The sequence below is a fragment of the Necator americanus genome, chromosome IV, assembly GCF_031761385.1.
Source record: "Necator americanus strain Aroian chromosome IV, whole genome shotgun sequence".
Classification (NCBI taxonomy): domain Eukaryota; kingdom Metazoa; phylum Nematoda; class Chromadorea; order Rhabditida; family Ancylostomatidae; genus Necator; species Necator americanus.
The window spans coordinates 13,072,600-13,091,776 of record NC_087374.1 but is presented as its reverse complement, the minus strand read 5'-3'; the positions used below and the strand labels follow the sequence as shown (position 1 = coordinate 13,091,776).

General features: G+C 41.0%; 1 protein-coding gene across 3 annotated transcripts; it reads right to left on the bottom strand.

The window, feature by feature from the left end:
• Nucleotides 1-132: 132 nt before the first annotated feature.
• RB195_001123 (uncharacterized protein) lies at nt 133-18,752 on the bottom strand (the record flags this gene model as incomplete). Of its 3 annotated transcripts, XM_064197755.1 has the most annotated exons (32): nt 133-199; nt 285-350; nt 414-484; nt 640-756; nt 810-890; nt 1,099-1,248; nt 1,329-1,401; nt 1,460-1,602; nt 1,668-1,814; nt 1,937-2,053; nt 2,150-2,326; nt 2,415-2,561; nt 4,786-5,031; nt 6,646-6,729; nt 6,785-6,880; nt 6,936-7,049; nt 7,142-7,267; nt 7,508-7,639; nt 7,706-7,822; nt 7,881-7,994; nt 11,031-11,160; nt 11,212-11,279; nt 11,337-11,440; nt 11,536-11,622; nt 12,449-12,644; nt 12,694-12,779; nt 12,842-12,964; nt 14,927-15,012; nt 15,139-15,193; nt 15,975-16,069; nt 18,038-18,180; nt 18,519-18,752. In XM_064197755.1, the coding sequence occupies 32 exons, from the start codon at nt 18,750-18,752 to the stop codon at nt 133-135; spliced, it is 3,792 nt and encodes a 1,263-aa protein (XP_064053634.1). The 3 variants fall into 3 exon arrangements, with proteins under 3 accessions (XP_064053634.1, XP_064053636.1, XP_064053635.1); XM_064197754.1 differs by lacking the exons at nt 133-199; nt 15,975-16,069; nt 18,038-18,180; nt 18,519-18,752 and having other exon boundaries at nt 281-350; nt 15,139-15,176; XM_064197753.1 differs by lacking the exons at nt 133-199; nt 285-350; nt 414-484; ... (25 more) ...; nt 15,139-15,193; nt 15,975-16,069 and having other exon boundaries at nt 17,935-18,180.
• Nucleotides 18,753-19,177: the final 425 nt, after the last annotated feature.

The window sequence follows — 19,177 nt, the reverse complement described above, 5'->3', positions numbered from 1 at the left end:
CAGAAATTTTAACCGAACTATATGTACTTCATTCATGCGTACTTCTTCACGCTACAATGATGTGGTGTATGCAACCGCAACCAAAACATTTCGCTTGACATTTAATTTCAAATTTTACATGCACATTCAATGTTACAATATATCAAATATAAAATCCACAGTTGTGTCAAAACATGAAGAGATCATTTGAAATAAGGCCCTAAAATTCACATCATAAATACATTTTCCCTTGAGGGTAGGTACTGTAGAAGAAGGTGCGGATGCTGCGACGAAATTTTCCTCACTGTTGCTTACACGCTGGTTCTTCATACAGTGGTGTCTTTTCTTCTGACTTCTTCTTTGTCGCAAGACTGAAAGAAAAGTGATGAGGCGTATACGTAACATGAATGCTCCACAAAAGCCACAAAACTCACCCATTTGAGCACGCTCTAAACATTTGATTTTCTCCACAGAACATTTCCAACTCGGCTCTCGCTTTTTTTGCCTGAATTACAAGACATTTGTTTTGTAATGATTTCTTTCCAGAAGAGTGGATCGGACACTAGCCTCACTGTTCCTGCGAAATTTCTTCTTTACGGACTAGTTCTATACGTAAATGTAACAAACTCATCCTAGATCAAATGTTGTAATGTATTTTACTTGTCTTAATTCCTCAATGAGCGACGCCTCTCTTTTCCTTGCAACTTTTAGCTCTCCTTCGTTCTTGGCAATCGTCTCCTTCAACTCGTCCACGTATTGGATGCCGTTCACCTTTTGCTTCAAAGAAATTTTTGTCAAAAAAAAGTGAAATGCCGCCTTCGATTTCTTACCATGCGGTAGCGTCTGACCTTCTCCTTTAGGACGTCCATTTCTTTTTGGCTTTCTTGAAGACAATGCCGTAGGTTCTCAACCTATATAGTTTCAATTTCAAAAACTCTTGCATATTTTTCTCTGTTTCTATCCAAATTTCGTCATAGCGTGACTGATATTTCTAAAGTCGATGGTTGATATGAGCAAATGAGTGAATAATTGGATTCTAATGGCAAATTGAGATCGTATCCTTTTCAGATACCAGTTTCTACTTCGTACAAAGTATTTTATATGCAAGAAATGAAATACCTCAGCAACTTTCCCCTTTGTATCACATATGACTTGTTCAAGTTGCTGCCGCAATGAAACATTTTCCTCTGATAGTCTTTTATGCTCTTCACAACATTTGTAACTCGGTATGGCCTGCCGAATTTCCAAAGCTTCGGTCGCATCTTTTACCTCAAAAGATATTGAGTAAGGTTATTATAAAACCAGCAACAAGAGTTATGAAAGAAATAAAAAAAGAACGTATTAGACACCTGTCGTTGCAGATCCTCAATTTGTTGACCCAACTTTACTTTTTCTTTTATCCATTGTGATGAGTGAGAAGTCCTAATGTGATTGCAAGTAGAAAAATCGCAAAAACAGAAACTAATAAACAAGGGATTACGTTTCAAGCATCGTCACAGCGTCCATAGCTTTCTTGAGCATTTTGTCTTTAGCGATCACGTCTTCCTCAGCCTTTTCCTTAGCTTTCTTCAACACTGACAGCTTTTCCAGTAGCACTTCCAGTTGTTCTTTCAGATCACTTTGCTGAATCGAAATCAAAAAGTGAATACAAAGAGTATAGTTTCATATCTTTCCTTTTGGCCTTTTACCTGACTTGAGAACTTTTGGGCATCATCTTGAGTTTTCACCATATTAGCAACTGTGTTTTTATACAGCTCTAGGTCCTTGCGAGCAATTGTGAGATCAGTGTCAAGCACTAGAATCCTATGTTGATTAGTGTTCGCTTGTTCAAGTAACTGAAATGGAACCACTATCATAAACTGGAATTTCAGTTGGTTTCAGGAGGGATTAGCAGTATCTAACCACAGTTTTTCCCTACATATAGAACTCAACGTACATAAAAAAAGACTTGACATACATGTGTTATTCTTGTATCTTTTTCATACATTTTCGAATCCACATCCGCTCTAAATGCGGAGAACTCGCTTCTTATGCTTTTTACGCTGGTCAACAATGTTTCATTTTCTTCTTTGAGCTGGAACATATTTACTATTGCTAAAAAAGAAACACAAATGAGTTTTCATTGGGAAGCAATAGTGAAGAAGTCAATACCAGTAGGAAAACAACTTACTTTCTCCCTGACTACCTCAAGAGATTTTTTTGCATGTTGCAGCTGAGTAATCTGTCCTTGTTTCTCATTCATTTCGTCTCTCAAGGAGTTTATTCGCGACGATAGGACTTCTGTACTGTCCATCTTTACCTTCAGTCGCGCTGTGAGATCTTTGTTCTCAGATATCAAACGTTCCATCTGAACAAGCGTTCCAAAAGCTTTAAAGAAGTCTTCACTGATCCGTGCCTACGAAGGAATTGAAATAATGGCAAATTATTTTACTCACTCTCTTGTTTAAGAAGTCGACCTCTTCTTTGTGTTTCTCAGCTACCTCTAGCCTTTTCGATTTTCTATCAATGGCCGTTTTGAGTTCTGTTATCTTCTCTTTCAATAACCGCACCTGTTCTTCGCTTTCAAATGCCGAGGAGTTGCGCTGAAAAAAAAATCGAAATTACTAAGTATTAGGTTAGTTACTTATTCTTTTACACTTGGCATATCCTTTACAATTTCATAGTTTCTTGATCACACATTGATTATCATCTGTCGATGTATTCACCCTGTTCATCTCAGTGTTTAATCGTTCTGAGAGGGTTACATTTCCCTGGGCCCAGAAAGGGCTGAGACTCAAAGAACAAATCAACAGCGGTCCACACGGAACTGCCACATGTAGACTGGCGTCGACCTTGGTTTGGTTGTCGAGCACCAGCTCCCAGCACAGCATTTTCCGCGAGTCCCAGAGAGCAGAACATTCTGTGGGTGCTAATTCCGTTATACCTGCCGCAGCGGTTAAGTGCCTCGGGGGAACAATTAGGCACGTCGACTCTCTTTATCATAAAGGACCCAGCTCTCGTCTCCTCCAGAAACTTCGATCGGCGAGGGAGAAGCTATAGTGGCTGACAAATGCTCACCCGGCATAAACGGTTGGTCTCGCTAAGCGCGTATGGTACCCATTTCGACAGAACTTTCCAGTGTAGAGCGCGTAAGTGAACCTTGATGGAGCGCTTAGCAACGCCAAGTTGTCCAGCCATCTTTCGCATCGTGGCGTACCTCGGGAACCGCTCCAAGAGATCCCTGATATCCCATATGTAACAAGTCGTCGGAAGAAAAGTTCAGCTCATCGAAATAGGACCAGTGGTTAACGGTAAGTGGGGTAGTAGTTCCCTCGCCCCACGCCTCGATGGTACCGACGTGCGTATGATGTTGCTTACACTTGTAGAAGAAGAGCAGTTGGAAATGACGTTGATCCATTTGATTACGTCGGAGGTTCAACAGAGGCGCAGCGCATTGTAACTGTGGCTAGGAAGCTTGTAGAACCAACTAACTTTAACCTAACCCCAGCAAAAAAGGCCTAGCTTTCAAACGTCAAATTTCCAACGTGTAAAAATGTAAGTAGCCAACTTAATATGATGTGTTTGGTACGTGCACAAACCTTTTATTCGATAACTTATACGCATATAAGAACTAAGTATAGTTATAGTGAGACCAGCTTCCTCTCATTCTCACACTTGAAACGAAAATAAGAAACCAACACTCGATATAAGTTTTCATTATAGCATAGTTATAGTCATAGTTACAGTTTCAGCATATGCTGATTATGAACATAGCTATCATTTTCGAGGAAAATATCTACTTTATCGATTTTCACACATTTTCTTTGATTGTTTCCTAATCGTCCTGAAAATGACGTCTGTTCCTACGATTTACCTTAAAACACACAGTCATTGTGCACACGCCGTATCTATGAGCGAGCGGTTGAGAATCAATCAGGTCTTCTCAAACGCTTCTTCAAGTATGAGCAACGAATAGACAGGCTGCTGAGAGAAGCAGTCGGAGCATGTACAAGAACGGCGCATTCTAACGTACCTCGTGGAAACAAATGTCCTCCTTGCCGTTTTTCAGAACGATCAGGGATTTGGGGAATGAACAAGACAACACTTATCCTCGTAATCTACGCACGGAATGGGACTCATCAATTTCGTATATGCTGTCTTCAATCGTAATATGAGAAAAAAAATGAGTTGAAAACGTTGTACTGACTTCGAGAAAAGGATGTATAGAAACCATTAAGTTGATCTTCACGGTCGCGGACTATCACACTCGCAATCAACGTATGCTAATATCCTATTTGGATAGGTTGGTCTACTGTTGTTGTGATGAACAGAGTTCTGAATTTATGCCCGCATGGCGAAGTAATGCGATTTTTTTCACCAGCTACATGGCAGTAACCACCTATGTAAACTTCATCTCGTATTGAACGCGAACGAGTACTTTAGTAAAATAAATTTTATTTTACTTAAAAGTGAGTTTTACTTTAAACTTCACTTTTAGATATACGAACACCTATTTAGTAGTGGAAGCTCAAGACTCATGTTAGCGACGCAAACCCTACCAACATAACACGACATTGTTAGTTAATTTTTCAAAATTTAACTAGTGCGTTAACACGCTTCATGATGAGATGGGAATGAGGATTGACCTGCCATCGAAATCTATATAAGATCAATACATTTCGTTCCTTTTAAAGAGTCAAACACCCCAAAATTCGCAATCCCAAAACCCCTTTAAACGCATACGACTCCCCCTTTAATTTCCTATAGGTCCCTCTTAATGTACATGAAACTTTTATCAAAATTCCTTCTATTCCTCTAAAGACCGACCTCGTTCACTAAAATCTCAATCCTTGTCAGTAGATCTTCATTGTTCTTTCTCAGTTGCTGCATCTCGTCTCCGTTTTCCTTCATCACCACAGAATACTGTTGTTGAAAGTCCTTCAGAACCGCACTTCTAGGCTCCTTTTCATCCTCTTTCGAACGTTCTCCTACATTCATATGTGTAGATCTTGGTTCGCCAATTTTCAGGATTCCAGCTCCAGCCGAGGAGTCGAGTTCCATAGCGGTATGAACCTGAAGAGAATGGAAGCAGTAATTCATGAAGATTCATAATGGAAGGATGAAGAAACATAATTCGACAGTTCTCAACTTCATATTGCATATTGCGATTCGTGTCACTTCACAGAATAACCCTCGAAGTGGGAAATTCGCTGACATCCAAATGTGCTGCAGTCCCATCGCATCGCACTCTTTCGAGCGGAACAGCTTACGTAATTACACCAAGAGTTAGGTTGTTTTGACCTTATTGAGGTTAAACCAGCTTGCGAAGTAATAACAGTCTTCAATTGTTGCAAGCTCGTTATAACCTTCCTTTTTATGTCTTGAAGGTGGTTGATCGAGAAAAACAGCCTGAAGTCTCTAGCATTTCAATCCTCTTGGGATCTGTCAACGCGTTTTGACTGCAATTCGGAACGGTTGAGGTCTTATGAATAAGTTTAAAATAAGTAACAGTAAGTGTTGGCCTGCGGTCGATGTATCAAGCCAGTGATTTTATCCTCCCAGACAAGTGGAAGGCCTAGTCAGCACTAAGGCGGTTTCGAACCATCGAACCAGTCGAAGTTTGAATTTTTACCGATACCCATCCCCTCTCTGGTTAAAGAGATAGAGTGCGAGATTAAGTCCTCGAGAGAAGATATGGATATCGGGCTGTCTCAAACTTGAATAAATAAACGGATCTTATGTTCCATATGACGAGGCAACCAGCGGAACATCAATTACCTACATATTTAATAATGAAAGGCATGACCCTTAGATCCAGCACTTTCTATGGAAAGTCTTATTATTTGCTGCCAAGCGCGCGTAGTAGTAAGAGTACATATTCATAGAATTAAGTCCCAGGCTCATATCACCATGGGGATTGGATATGTGATCATAGATCACATATTCAATCCCCATGGTAGGATTGGGTTTGTGATCTATGCTGAGGTTCTACGTTAAAATGGATTTTAGAAAAGAATGAAGAAGCTTACAAGTTTTCGAACTTTTTTTTAAAATAGTTATTGTATTCTTGTGATTGAGAAGTAGATGTTTCGCAAATACCAACAGTTTCTTGAGTTAGTACGTATGCTAAAAATATGTTATCAGCGCGAGGTATGTAGGCGAGTACGAGACCAAAAGAAGAAGACCGCCAACGACCTTCACTTGCTTCGCCATAGCCGCTGCTGTTTTAAATGAGATGCATGGATGCGTAGAAGAAATCTCACCCACAGAAGGACTCACGCCCTTTGATCACAGGTATCACAACGGATTAGGACCTTTCTGACAAGCAAATATAGCTCCTATCTTTTTTTGTGTATTTGTCTCCCAATTTCTCTTCAGATGTATGAAAATGAATAGCTCTTCATATCTACGAAGATTTTCTGCCCGTTGTTTACTATCATCATTACGCTATTCCAGTTCCATTGTGAATAGGATCAGTAAAACTGTAAATAACGACTGTCACAAGTGATAGAACGCCGTAGAGTTATGAGAGTTCCGTAGAGTTATGCATCACGAGGTATACTTTCTTTCTGTAACTAAATCTATGAGTCGAAAAAGCAAAGCGAACGAACGTAAAAGTGAGAAAAAATCTTCTTTTTTATTTCCAGCTGAAACTATTGACAAGAAGTATCAACTGTAGACGCTCACCTTCAATGCGTCAATTTCGATCTTCAGTTTGAGGTTTTCACTTGCAAACTGCTCACATCTCTGCTTCGCAGTAACTAATTTCTCCTGCAACAAAAATAAATGCTTGTAATTCAGACAAAAGTTAGACCGAATGGCTAGCCTCTAAAATCTGCGTTCTGCTTGGAACTTCTTGTAGCTGGTTGACCATTATAAATTTCATCGATTCTAGGGTAGCTGCGAATTCCCCCAATTGTGTCTAAATTGATAAATTCTTTGATATACAGCTAAAAAAAACGGAAAGCAAAGCTAACTTCTAGTTCGTTACAACGCTTATTTTTTGCAGCTAATTGTTGAAGCAGCGTTGCGTTCCCCTTCTTGAGTGTAAGTATCTCATCATTTCTATCCAAAAGGCACGATTCTGAGGTCTAGAAAAAATGTCAATGAGGATTACATTTTCTAAAATTATCAGTGCAGGAATATGAATAACTGATCTCATTACTTAATCAAAAAACTTCACCTGGGTTTCGTTGTCATTGCGATTAACGTAACGTTCTCTGCGGGAAGTAGGTGGTTGGATGGCGACTGACGTTCCCACTTCAGTCGTGTCCATGACAGCAGATTCAACTTCATCGAGCTTTTCATTCTTTAAAATGATAATCCATGGAGTTCTCCACCATTTTGAAAGTTTGGTAATGGTTGCTCTTTAAGTCCTCAGATATTGTTTTGTTTTGTAAAAAAGATTATTTCTAAATGTGTTAGCTCATCACTACAAGCAGTCACAATTTTCACTTGCTTTGTCACAGCTTGAGGCAAGCAAAAAAGATGCAATCATCTAAGTTCACTTGGATCAGTAATTCCAGTCGCAAGCAATAGGCTTCCTTACCGACTGTCCCTCATTTTCTTCGACTGAACCCAAGCCCCATGCTTTCTTACAAGGAGGCGAGAAAGATCTCCGTGCACTCAACCCTAGCAAACCATTGCCGGGTGCCCATGTTTGTCGTCTGGCTTTTCTGCACTAAAAGGGGATAAATTCGGTTATGACACCGAAGCTTGATCATCAGAGCCAGAAAACCGAACTCACATGAACAGGTGGTGCTTCCGTACTACTTCGTCCGTTCAGAATACCCTTCATTAGCTCGGCTAACTTCGTTCTTTGCTCTCCACTTCTTTCTTCTTGGTTATTTTCTTTCTTGGTCTTCTGCAAAAAGTGGGAATCAATTTGATTGTTACGGAGAGGAATAATGCTACACAACAACCTCAAGCTCCTGCTTGAGGAACTCTATCTCCTTTAAGCACTTCGCGAGCACTCCATCATCGGTAACTTCATTGACAACTGGCCTTGTAACAATCTTTTTAGCTTGCCTTGCAAACTGAAAAAAAAACATCGAAGTTTAAAGAAGTTCGTATGTATACACAGAATCAACTCATTCGCATTTGTTCTTTAGTTCTGATGCGATGAAAAGGCTCAATTCTTTTTACTTTACTTTAAGGCATCTAAAAAAAGAACTAATGCTGTTCAACTGGATCATTTGAAATTCACGATAAGTCATTGTTAAATATGAGCAGTATGTCACTTGCTTAACTACAAACTCTAGTCCGATGACATTAAACGAATACAAAATCCAGGAACGAGAAAAAGCATTTTTCACCACAACCGCAAAAGAAGAGGTAACGCACAAGTTGGTAATCGAAATGCGAAGAAAACCTATAAGACAACAGGAAAATCGAATCGAGATTGTGCAGAAAACGACGAAACAATCATGCTATGTATTAACTGCCCTATTCTGTGTTTTTGTGTGCGAGTGAATATGTGAGTAAGCAAACTCCAGGAAGAGACCAGGATCCAACAGCGTTACATAAGTGTGCCACGCTGCAGAGCGATAAAATGGTGTGGGACAGGTCCCACAGCATCGGATTGGTGCGCCACATTAGAGTAGTGCCGCGCAGTAGCTCGAAGTGATTTTTGTCAAAAAGTAGATCAGATGTTGTGATCTGTTTCATAGCTGTGACAACTGCATGTGTTGTATTTCACCTCTTCGTACTCCTCCGCATGTCTATTCCCCTGCACTTTTCCTTCACCAAGCTTCTCAGACGCTTAGTTCAGACACTGGAAAACAAAAAAAAAGAAAGCAAATGGCTGCTTAAGTAGCTGCTAACAGTTTACTTGATTTGACGTGGAACCTTATTTTTTTCGGTATCAGCTGGTGATACTCAAGTCATTTCATGTTAGCCTATCACTCTGTGCTAATTGTTGAGAAAAAGTGGGAGAAAAACTCATACTTTGAACAATGTTTTAAATTTTGGCGGTATTAAAGGAATATAGATGTAAGATCAAGTTTGAATGCTCTTCAAAAGTAGCACTGTTACATTTGAGATATTTGAGAAGGAAACTACGCAATCATATCATCATTTCGTTAACCTAAATTTCCAAACAAATGACGAAGAAAGTGTCAACAGAAAAAAAATGAATCTAGTTTCACAGGAAATGTCAATGATTTAGTTTCTATCGATCAGTGAAGGTCAACGAAGAGAGCACTAATGAAGTCAGATGTTCGGCGGCGTTCGACCTTAGCCGGAAGTTCAGACTGGTTGCTACAATAACGATGGAATGAAATTCTGGTGCAACTAAAGCTACAAAATTGCGGGAGAGATATCCTCAAGATCTGCAAGGCAATTCCCACCACTTGCTCGTAAAAAAAAAAACAAGAATCTAGGGATTACAAGGTTATTTTTGAATGTAATATCAGTCTCATATTTTTCCTCTTTGTGTCGCCATAGTTTAAGCGGTAAATATAACGTGTGGATAATGAAAGGAAGGGGCCTGGTAAGTAATGGCCACCCAAAGTTTCTGAGCCATAGGTGCGATAAGGAGAGCGGACCTTTCTCAGGTGCAGCGGATCTAGCTCATGAGGTGCAGCTCAAGGGATGAGGATGTAAAAACAAACATGTACATAAAATGTAAAAAAGTATTAAGATCAGTAAATAGGTTTAAATAAAAATGGAATAATATAACAAACAAGTAAAATAAACGCAGATAAATAAATAAAAACGATTTACAGCATTCACTGATTTGGAACAGATTTTGCGACGCACTGACCCTAAATGGGAAACAATGCAGGGCTGTTGCGGATTTTGATAGGCTGGAATAAACATTTACAATCTTGTGCCAAAAAAAAACGTAGGAAGGTCAGTAAGGGTAGATTTTGTAGGAAAAGTTTTGCGCTGTAAAATTATAATATTCCCCTGCTTAAAAACAGTTTTTTTTTGAAAGCTAGTCGAGAAAAGTTGGAGATTTCAGCAAACTTCCCGTCTTTTCTCAACTAAGTTATGAGAGAACGAAATGTGAAGAAAGTAAAACAAGTAGAAAAAAAAGTCTCCTTTAGTATATTTTACACTGAAATAGTTTTTATATGATATGAGTTTCTTCGAAATTACACAGATTTTGACGCGCAGCTAAAAACACGAATCTTTAGCCTTTTCCTTATTCTGCGACTACGATGATGAGATTAAAAAATTCGCCGCCATCTTTCGCAAGAGCATCAAGAAAAACCACTCGCTGCAAATTCTTCTCTCCGTAGGTGTCCTGATTCTCTCTAAAGCCAGTTGGAAATAATCCAAAAATAGGAGTGAAGTAGGAGTTATTTAGCAACTCCTGCACACTATTGCACCAGTTTTACCTGCAATTCCAGTTCTACCTGTCTTTTTTTCGCCTAATGTGAAGAATAACATCGAAATTATTTTTCAAAGTAACAGTAAAAAGTCATCATTGGTGAATGACAATGAATGTTTATCTAACTCTTCTACGTTGAATGCAAACAAACTCCCGTCTGTCAAAGATTAATCCTTACTCGTTTTGATAAAAACGGCGCTACGACTCCCTACACCACAAACTAAGACAAGGTCCGTTAATGGAGGAGTGCTGAGGCAATGTGTAAGCTATGAAGGAAATGAGGCTTGCCCCCTATGAAGTCTTAGTACTCAATACGAAATCACTTCCCCAATCATTTATTCGAATATTACACGATTTTATTTCGAAGAGAGTAATCGAGTATGACCTCTTGCAACTCCTTCCTACTCCCGCCTCCTCGTGTAACTATTTGTTGAGGAAATCGTAGCTACGCTTAATCCTAGGCTCAACACTGCTTTTAGTGTCACCAGTTATAGATATAACTGATTAATTCTCACTTCTTACTAAACTTTCCCATCTCAGAAAATAGACAACGCGCAGCAAAAAAGATATCGTGAAAATGAGACATAAAAACCGGATGCACAGCTATGAAGCAAAGTGTAATGCGAAAAGACAGCAAAAGGACAAAGAAAAAGGAAGAAGTGAAAAAAGTGAAGAGAAGTGTGCACAAGCATCTCACACATCGGTAAGTAAGCAGAACCGCAACAAAAAGACATACCTTCAATGTGGAGCTGGTTTCGGCGATGGAAAAAGGAGCAATGCAACAAATAATAGCAGTTTTTGAGTTGCCAGCAAGCGACGGTTTTAGGATGCGGGTCAATTTGGAGTCACGAAATGGGATGAACTTCCTGAACGCATTTCTTAGAGTTCAAACACTGGAGAACAACTATGCGACCCACTGGTTATCCGCCAAACTAGATACTACTTTTGAAAGCGCCAGCAAAGATCGATTGATGTTAGCGCCTTCCTATAACAAAACATGAAGATGTTAAGTTAGTAAAACATAACGGTTCTGAATAACAACTTTCTGCCTTATTCCTTGGGTGCCAGCTGAGGCAGCATTTTCGCTCCCCGCTAGATCTACTAGATTCATGATAGAGCACCTCGTCCCGTTTCCACCATAGTTTACTGAAACAGCCGAAATAAAAGCAACACAGTAAAACAATAAATAAAAGCAATGCTACAATCAGAAGCAGCTTCTAAAACCAGTGAGTAAACCGCACCGTCATGGGACTCAATGGTCAGCCTAATAATTGTGTGCGATCTGGAACTTCTCTCGTTCAGCCGTGTTTCACCAAACTGACGGCGTTCTGAAAAAAAAAGACTTGCGAAAAATTGAAGAGGGCATTTTGAAGAATCAGAAGAGGTGTAGACAGCTTAAACTTATAAGAAGAAGCAACGGTATGGAACGCAAATTATCAAGGGAGAGCTCAAAATTTGCAACTACAGTACAACGTAAATTTTGGAAATTGGTGAGACTTACCAAAACAGTTGGAAATAGTAATGTTCTACAGACAAGCCTAAACGACCTCGATCGCAACCGCTAGCTCCACTGTGCCACTTCAAGCACAGCTTTTACCGATCAAACGGAGCTTCAGGTTGTTTTGACCTGTATATACTACTTCTGGAGGAAAAATAGGTTTTATCTAGAGGGTTATTTACTTAAATAAACCCCTTGGACCCAGGTCTTTAGCAGTTCAGCAATGCTGAAGCTCTTGATTTCATTCAAGAACGAAATTTGAGAATAACGGATAAAAGGATGAAGGATAGAGTGTCTGGCGTTAATCAATCCGCTTGGGGTGCACCACCACGTTCACTTCAATTCAGAACCGTTCCAGGTCTACGAACGTGTAACTGACGTATACAATAGCCGATGTGTCAAGTCAGTGTTTTTATCATCCCAGACAAGTCTGGCGCCAATTTGAGGACCACCCCTTGAGAATAACAGATAAAGGAGAAAACTCTTGATATTTAGTAGTCCCTTTGGGGATGTCTGTTCGAAAGGACGAAGGGATTGCCTCCAGCCCCGAGTATGACAGTGCTAAAATATCCGCTGCGGAAAAGTTGAAGAGAGTCTTCACCACTGGAATACCTTCGCGCTCATCTAGAGCACTTCTAGAATAACTGGAAGTGTACCTTGAGCTTCTTCAAGCAGCCGTTCTACTTCCGCCTCTCCCGTGACCACAACTTCCTTTAGCCCCTCAATTTGGGCCACTCCATACTTATTCTCGTAGATAGGTAAGTCGTTAGCATTGTCGCTCAGGAGATCTCGTATACGTTCATTGTAAATCTCAAGGTACGATATCCGTAACATATATTTGCGATCGCTCGACTGAAATGATGTGTTTCACTCAAAACAGTTGAAATTCCATAAAGTCTACCTTAGAAATGGTCTCCAGGAGAGCACAGAAGGTGTTCTGCACGATTCCGTCCTCGCATTCTGAGCCGGTTAAGGTGTGTGTTTTACCTAGAATAGAATAAAACTAATAAACTAAGAATTTTTAAAGGCGCTAGAAATGATTAACCTACCTGCGCCTGATTGTCCGTATGCACAAACGGTGGTGTTGAATCCAGCTAGTGCGGAATCCACAATACCAGACATAACACTTCCGTAGAGTTCTTCATTAGTGCACAGCTGGTCGAATACATCATCTGCACATAATGTTCACTCATGTATTTACCACATGTGGTGGCTTAAGTAGATTCAAAAACCACAAGCACGGTGAAGTTGCGTAAGCGCTGCGCTCGAAGCGGTGCGGTAGAACGTAGCGGTAAGGATCGAGGAGGGAGCCTTGCCAACACCATTCTTCGCTACAGTTCGCTACAGTTTTCTTTCTCCACCGCGCCGCTTACGCAACTGCACTTCCCTTCATGTCGTTTTGACCCTATTATAGTCGGGTCAAAACAACATGAACCACGAGTGCAGTGGCGGTGCATTTGCGTAAGCGCTCGAGACAGCGCGGTGGAGGCAGAAGTTGGAACCGAGATGGAGCCATCTCAAACTGCAGTGATGGGTGGTGCCATCAAGGGGGTCTCATCCAAACTTACTTACACGGCGGTGCGGGCGGTCGCGTAGCAGCATGCTGGATTGGCGAGGCTGGGAGCCTTAGCTAAAACCATGTTGCAAATTTCTTTTAGTTTGAATGGAAGCATTTGAACTTGAATATAGTGATTGGGGGTCAGGGCCACTTCTGCTGTTGACTGTTACCTGCCAGAGGTTCACTAAGCTGTTGTTTTTCTTTCCTTCTTTCTTTTCTTTTTAGGAGTACTTTCTCTATTGTGAGCATAGATGTGTATGCAATATCTACTAAAGTTCATCTAATGTCTTGCACAAAACATAGTATGTTACTTTCTTAAATATGCGTGAAGCTAACACTCTTGGTTAGAAGATGACATTAATCACATGCGCTAGCATGGGGTTGAGTTTGGCAGAAACTTCAGTAAATCTTCCAATTTTCAGCCTGGACAGTCCATTAATCTCCTGGAAAGTAATGTAATTTACTGAGTTTGTTTTTTGCTTCATCCAAGAATCATCAACTTGAAGTCATCTATCCAATCTCGCCCTTAGAAGTACCTTTTTTTAAGTTTCTTTTTGTCCATCTTTTCAAAAATATGTGGACTTGAATTGTGCATCAGTCTGAAAGATACATACTAAATGGCTATCCATATTATTCTTCTATGTACATGTTTCTTGCGGTATATGATAATTCGAGGATAAACCATCTAAAACAAAAAGATTACAATTGAAATTGGAACAGAAGTCGGATGTTAACACAAATATAAGGTCCGAGAATCTCTAAGAGAATCTTATTATAAGTGAACATCGGATTGTAACTAGGAGACCTTATCCCTTTTTCAACGTTTTCTTGAGCACTCAGAAAAGCAAGATTATATTGCTGACTATGCTCGTACACTAGTTCTAGAAGAAGCCTTTGGAGAAGAAATCTTAGCAGAGAATAAGGTTGCGTAGATTCACAGAGAACAGACGAGTGCCTCCGGATGAGGAAATTTCACAAGTAGTTCTCTCTACTGCTTTGATAGAGCTTGGAAATAGTCTAACTTCGCGGCGAATTCATAAGGAATGCTCGCAACCATGCACTCCCTTCACACGTGTGATGGAGCCAAAGATACAGCAGAGCCTGCAGGGAGCCAGTCTGCCGCGATGCGACCGCCCGCGCAACCGTTTAAGTAGATCTAGGTGGGCCCCAGCAAGGGCTTCACCACGCTCGTAGAAGGTGCGCTCCACGGGAGCGCCTCGAGAAAAGCCGCGTACGCAATTGCGTGCTTCATGTCGTGTTGAGCCTACTATTTATGCACGATAGTATGAGAACGCAAACGGAAGTAGATGGATAGGGAGAAGTGCGTGGTTTAGGCAGCATCTTGTATAGACGGGTCAAAAGGCTCTACTGCTTAAGTTCTTAACTGCAACTCCATTCGGATTGCAGAGATGAGTAAGGTCCCGTCTCGTTCACAACCACCAGCTCAATCTCGTCACTTCGCCGAAAACCCAACCACACCAGGCTTCAGGTAATTTTGACTGGACTATAGCAAGCGTTGATGCATTTGCTGCTGCAGTTCAATTGAAAGTCCATGCTTGTTTGCTAATAAATTTACCAAAGGTGTAAGTCTCCGAACCATCCCTTCTCATAACATTTCGTTCTCCATTTTTTACCCACTCGACTTGGCCATCACCGAAACCGCTGGAAAAAGGGACACATTCAATACTTCTACTGCAGAAGAAATATATCTAAAGAGGAAACGGAAATAGCAAAAATCCTCTAGATTCATCAATGATCAAAGAAATAATTGAATCAAACATAACTTACGGTCTTATTCGTGCGACCACAGAGATTCTGTCCTCCATCACTCTTTGAACCAGACCTGAGCAAAGAAATACGAGGCATCAACTGATCTATAGTGGATACTTAGAGAACAATTAGAATCTATTCACTTTTCTGAACAAACAGACCAAGGCGTTTGTTCAGTTAAGAATGTATCATCAAGAACAAGCAAATAGGTGTAGACAGGGAATTGTGAGCATACTATTTTCTGTATTAGCTGTTAGACGACAACGGAACATATCATTGGAGTCGCTAATACTTCTGTCGGGGCGAAAAGAGAGTTGCGAGGGGCCACTCAAATTTGCTCTAATTGAACTGCACTTGAAGCGCAAAAAAAACCAACCTTGGAGCACAATGATCGTTCTTAACTGTCAAATGCGAATTACAGAGAAGACACGTCTCAGGCTATTTTCAGCACTTTTTCTCCCTTGAAAATACTACATGATATTACGTAGCCATTCACGTCCAGTAAGCCTGTCTTGAGAATTTGGAAGTCACAGCATTAATGGTTCTAGGTCTATCTTCCTTTCTTTTTAGTAAGGCAAAAGGACCAAAACAAACGTCTGAACGAGAAGAATGTTGCGAGTATTTGCGTGAAGTGGAAACTTATCAAGGAATATCTTCTCCCTTACTTCAGAGAACTGATGTGCTTCAAGAACGATTTTCTGCTCTCTGTGTGCAGTTCGCTTAGAGCAGTCTTCAATGCTCTGTCCTGCTCCCCTCTCCACCCCCTAACTCCCTTCTTGCACCTGTCGGCAACACCGGGTACAGTTGGACACCACAACAACTTAGAAAAAATATATCTGACGCTTTCTTGTTACCTCCTATCGGCAATTGTTTTGATTGGTTTGTCGATAGTCGTAGTGGTGCGGTGATTGTGGCACAGGTAAAAGCAGGATTGCTTAGTCCATAAAACCTTGAAGTTGCACGAAGAGTTGACTACAGAAAGTAAAGTCGAAGGCGGTGTAGCGATAGTTGCGCGCAGACTAGCAACAATAGCAAAACTTTGTGATCAAGCAGAGTACAGGGACAAATTATCTTAGTGGAACTGCGTGTGTTTTGAATAATAAGGGTTAAGTCTGATTATTTCAAACAACAAGAAAGAAGTACGGATATATATACCTTGCACACTAGTGAAAATAAGAAATCTAAATGTGCCAGTTCCTGTTTGAGCGAACTGACATGATTTGTGACAAACCACACATCTTCATAAACTACATAAACCATACAAAAATCACCACCTCAGCACTTCTGCAGGCATACGTATTTGAAGTTTAAAATTTCCCTCTCTTTTAAATTCCCTGCGTAGCACTTGTGGTGCTCGTCGAATAGTCAGCGGTAAGCGAAAGGGCGGAGCCGCAACCACGCATCGGTCGATACGACTCCACCGGTTGTGCCTCTACTCTGATTAGTCTCGTTTCAATTTAGAGCATATTTCCTAGGACTCTATTAGATTTTGTTCTTCTGTGCGGCTCTGGAAAGGTTAGACTTAGAAATGACCACCTGTTTCTTTTCGAAATAGTTCTTTTCTTACCAGAATGGGCCATCGCCGACTAAAGTGTATCGTAACGTTAGTGCTACTAGTTTCTTTCGTCTTAACAATCCTCGTCATTTTTCGCCTCAAACTGCGTTGGAAGTTATGGCTTTGGAGTCGTGATTCTTGTTTTGTCCATCTTATTTTCAGTGAATGACTGACTATTCCATAATGCGTTTGTATGTGCCTTAAAATGAAATCAATAGTTTACTACGTGGTTCTACTGAGAAGACAGTGAAAGCAATGCGAATTGGAAGCTCAGCTCCTTTTACGCTGGTTTTAACTGAGGTTTTAACTCGGCATCAAACCAGCCAACTAATTTTTCGTGAGGTTTTAACTCGGCATCAAACCAGCCAACTAATCAATCAACCGTGCTTGATGAAACGATCAACGAATAAATAGGACGAAGAGGTTGTTCTAAACTGTAAAAATTGAGCTACACTTAGAGCGCGAAATCGTTTCTAACTGTTTAAGACGAATGTCGAGAAAGGACATCTCAGGCTATTTGCAGTCTCCTTGAAAGTACCACATGATATGAGTTAGCTATATACTTCCAGTAAGCTTGTTTGGAGAGGTTAGTAAAGTTCAATTGTTGGTAGTTCCAGCTCTCTTCCTTCCTTCTTAGTAGCTATAGCCTACGTCATGTCATGGCTCCTCAAAGACTCATGCTTAGGTAACAGGGTCACGACTGACTCAACTATTCACTTCAAGTGATCACCTGTCGACTGACGGACTATCGCCTTCTCATGCTTCTCAAACAAATGAATGGAAAAGTCACTCGACAGGGCGATTTTGGGCTCTAGGAACGATTTTGCGCCTAGGTGCAGTTCGATTACTTTTGAGTGCCCATTTCGCCATGAATAGTACTTCGGATGTTTTCGTTTTGCTCGATACTACGACACTTCCACCATTTGGTCCCTACTTAGCCCGTTTGCGCTAACACACCAAACATTTTATGTTTTCAGTTGACTTGTATGTTTTTTGTTTGTTTTAACGGCCTTTAAGGATTATTTACGGCAGTTTTTCAATTGAGTAGTTTTGGGGGAATGATTTTTTCTTTTGTGGCTTTCCTTTTTCGTTTGTGCCTCCTTTGGTATTTTAATTAAATTTGCAGTTAGTTACTCACAGTTAGTCACCACATGTTTTTTACATTCAAAGTATTTTCACTCCGGAGTGCTGATATCCATACTACGACCATAGGTGCGATAAGGAGCAGCCGGACTCTTCTCAGGTGAAGGGGGTCTAGCTCATGGGGTGCAGATCAAGTGATGAGGATCCGTTCGCCAACCGTCGAAAAGTGAAGGGGTCCCTTCCATAACCGTCAAAAAGTTAAGGGTTTCCTTCGCCAACTTTCCAAAAGTGAATGGGGTCAAAGCACCAGCTCCGATTATCGTAGGTATGGCGCTACCTCGGTACAACTCAAGACCTGAGCTCAATACAAGCTCAGCTGTCAGGACTTCGGCCTTTGTAGCCTCAGCCTTGACTTGTAGTGTCTGAATCCTCAGGATAAAGCTGCTGAGGTTCGCAGTTTTAGCCTAGATCTAGATTAAAGCAACTAAGGTTTAGACCGTAACACCTTGGGTTAAAGGGTCTTAGTCTAGGTGATATCACGAAATTGACATTGTTAGGTTTATTTTTCACCGACGTTTGTTCCGTTCAGTGACGAGGTCTGTTTTTCTGGTTACGTGACGTCATTTTTGGTAATATTGCGCGCTAGGGGTGAACGCTAGCTTCAATGAATCGTATCAGCCCGGGTTGTTTCGGCCATTCCGTGGTAGCTTGGCGTTTACACACAAGTGTATCCTTATCTCGCAGAGAGTGTAGTTGTTACCTTGTAGAAAGTGTCCGCATCATCAGAGGTGGATTTCACGCACCTTATCAGTTGTGGGAGACTAGTCCCTTGCCGGATATCTTTGTACCCGATGTGGTCAAGCCCATAGGCACCAATCGCCATCATAACATTCTTATTTCCATGACTTCGTGACGTCGTCCCAATACCTTGGTCGCCGAGTACACGTCGCCACATGGTTACAAATGAGGATGGCTGGACCGCGACCAATAACATTGTCTTATGGTTGGCGATGTTAAGATCTTTCCACGAAAGATACGGGTGGGAATGTAGTTCGAATATGAGCGTCATCGTATACGTGAACTGAACTAGTCCTCTCTAGTTGCTGTGAGATCCCAACACGGTCAATTTTGTGATTAACTCCCTTATCCGTCATTTATTATGACACCGCTGAACAAGTGGTATCTCGTTCCTCTGTCGCTCGCGGCATCAGACGCTGCTTTGCAACAAGGCTTGGTCGATATTCATAAGTGGCAGCACCGCACGCTAGCTCCGCTATCCAGTCCCGCCATCCGGCTTAAGGAGGGAACCGTACCGAAACCGCACTCAATTCCGAGTAAAAACAGATCTAGCATCTAGTTTTATCTTTCCCTTTCCTATTTAAGTTGTTCTGTTGCTCATTCATTTAGGTCTCTGACATC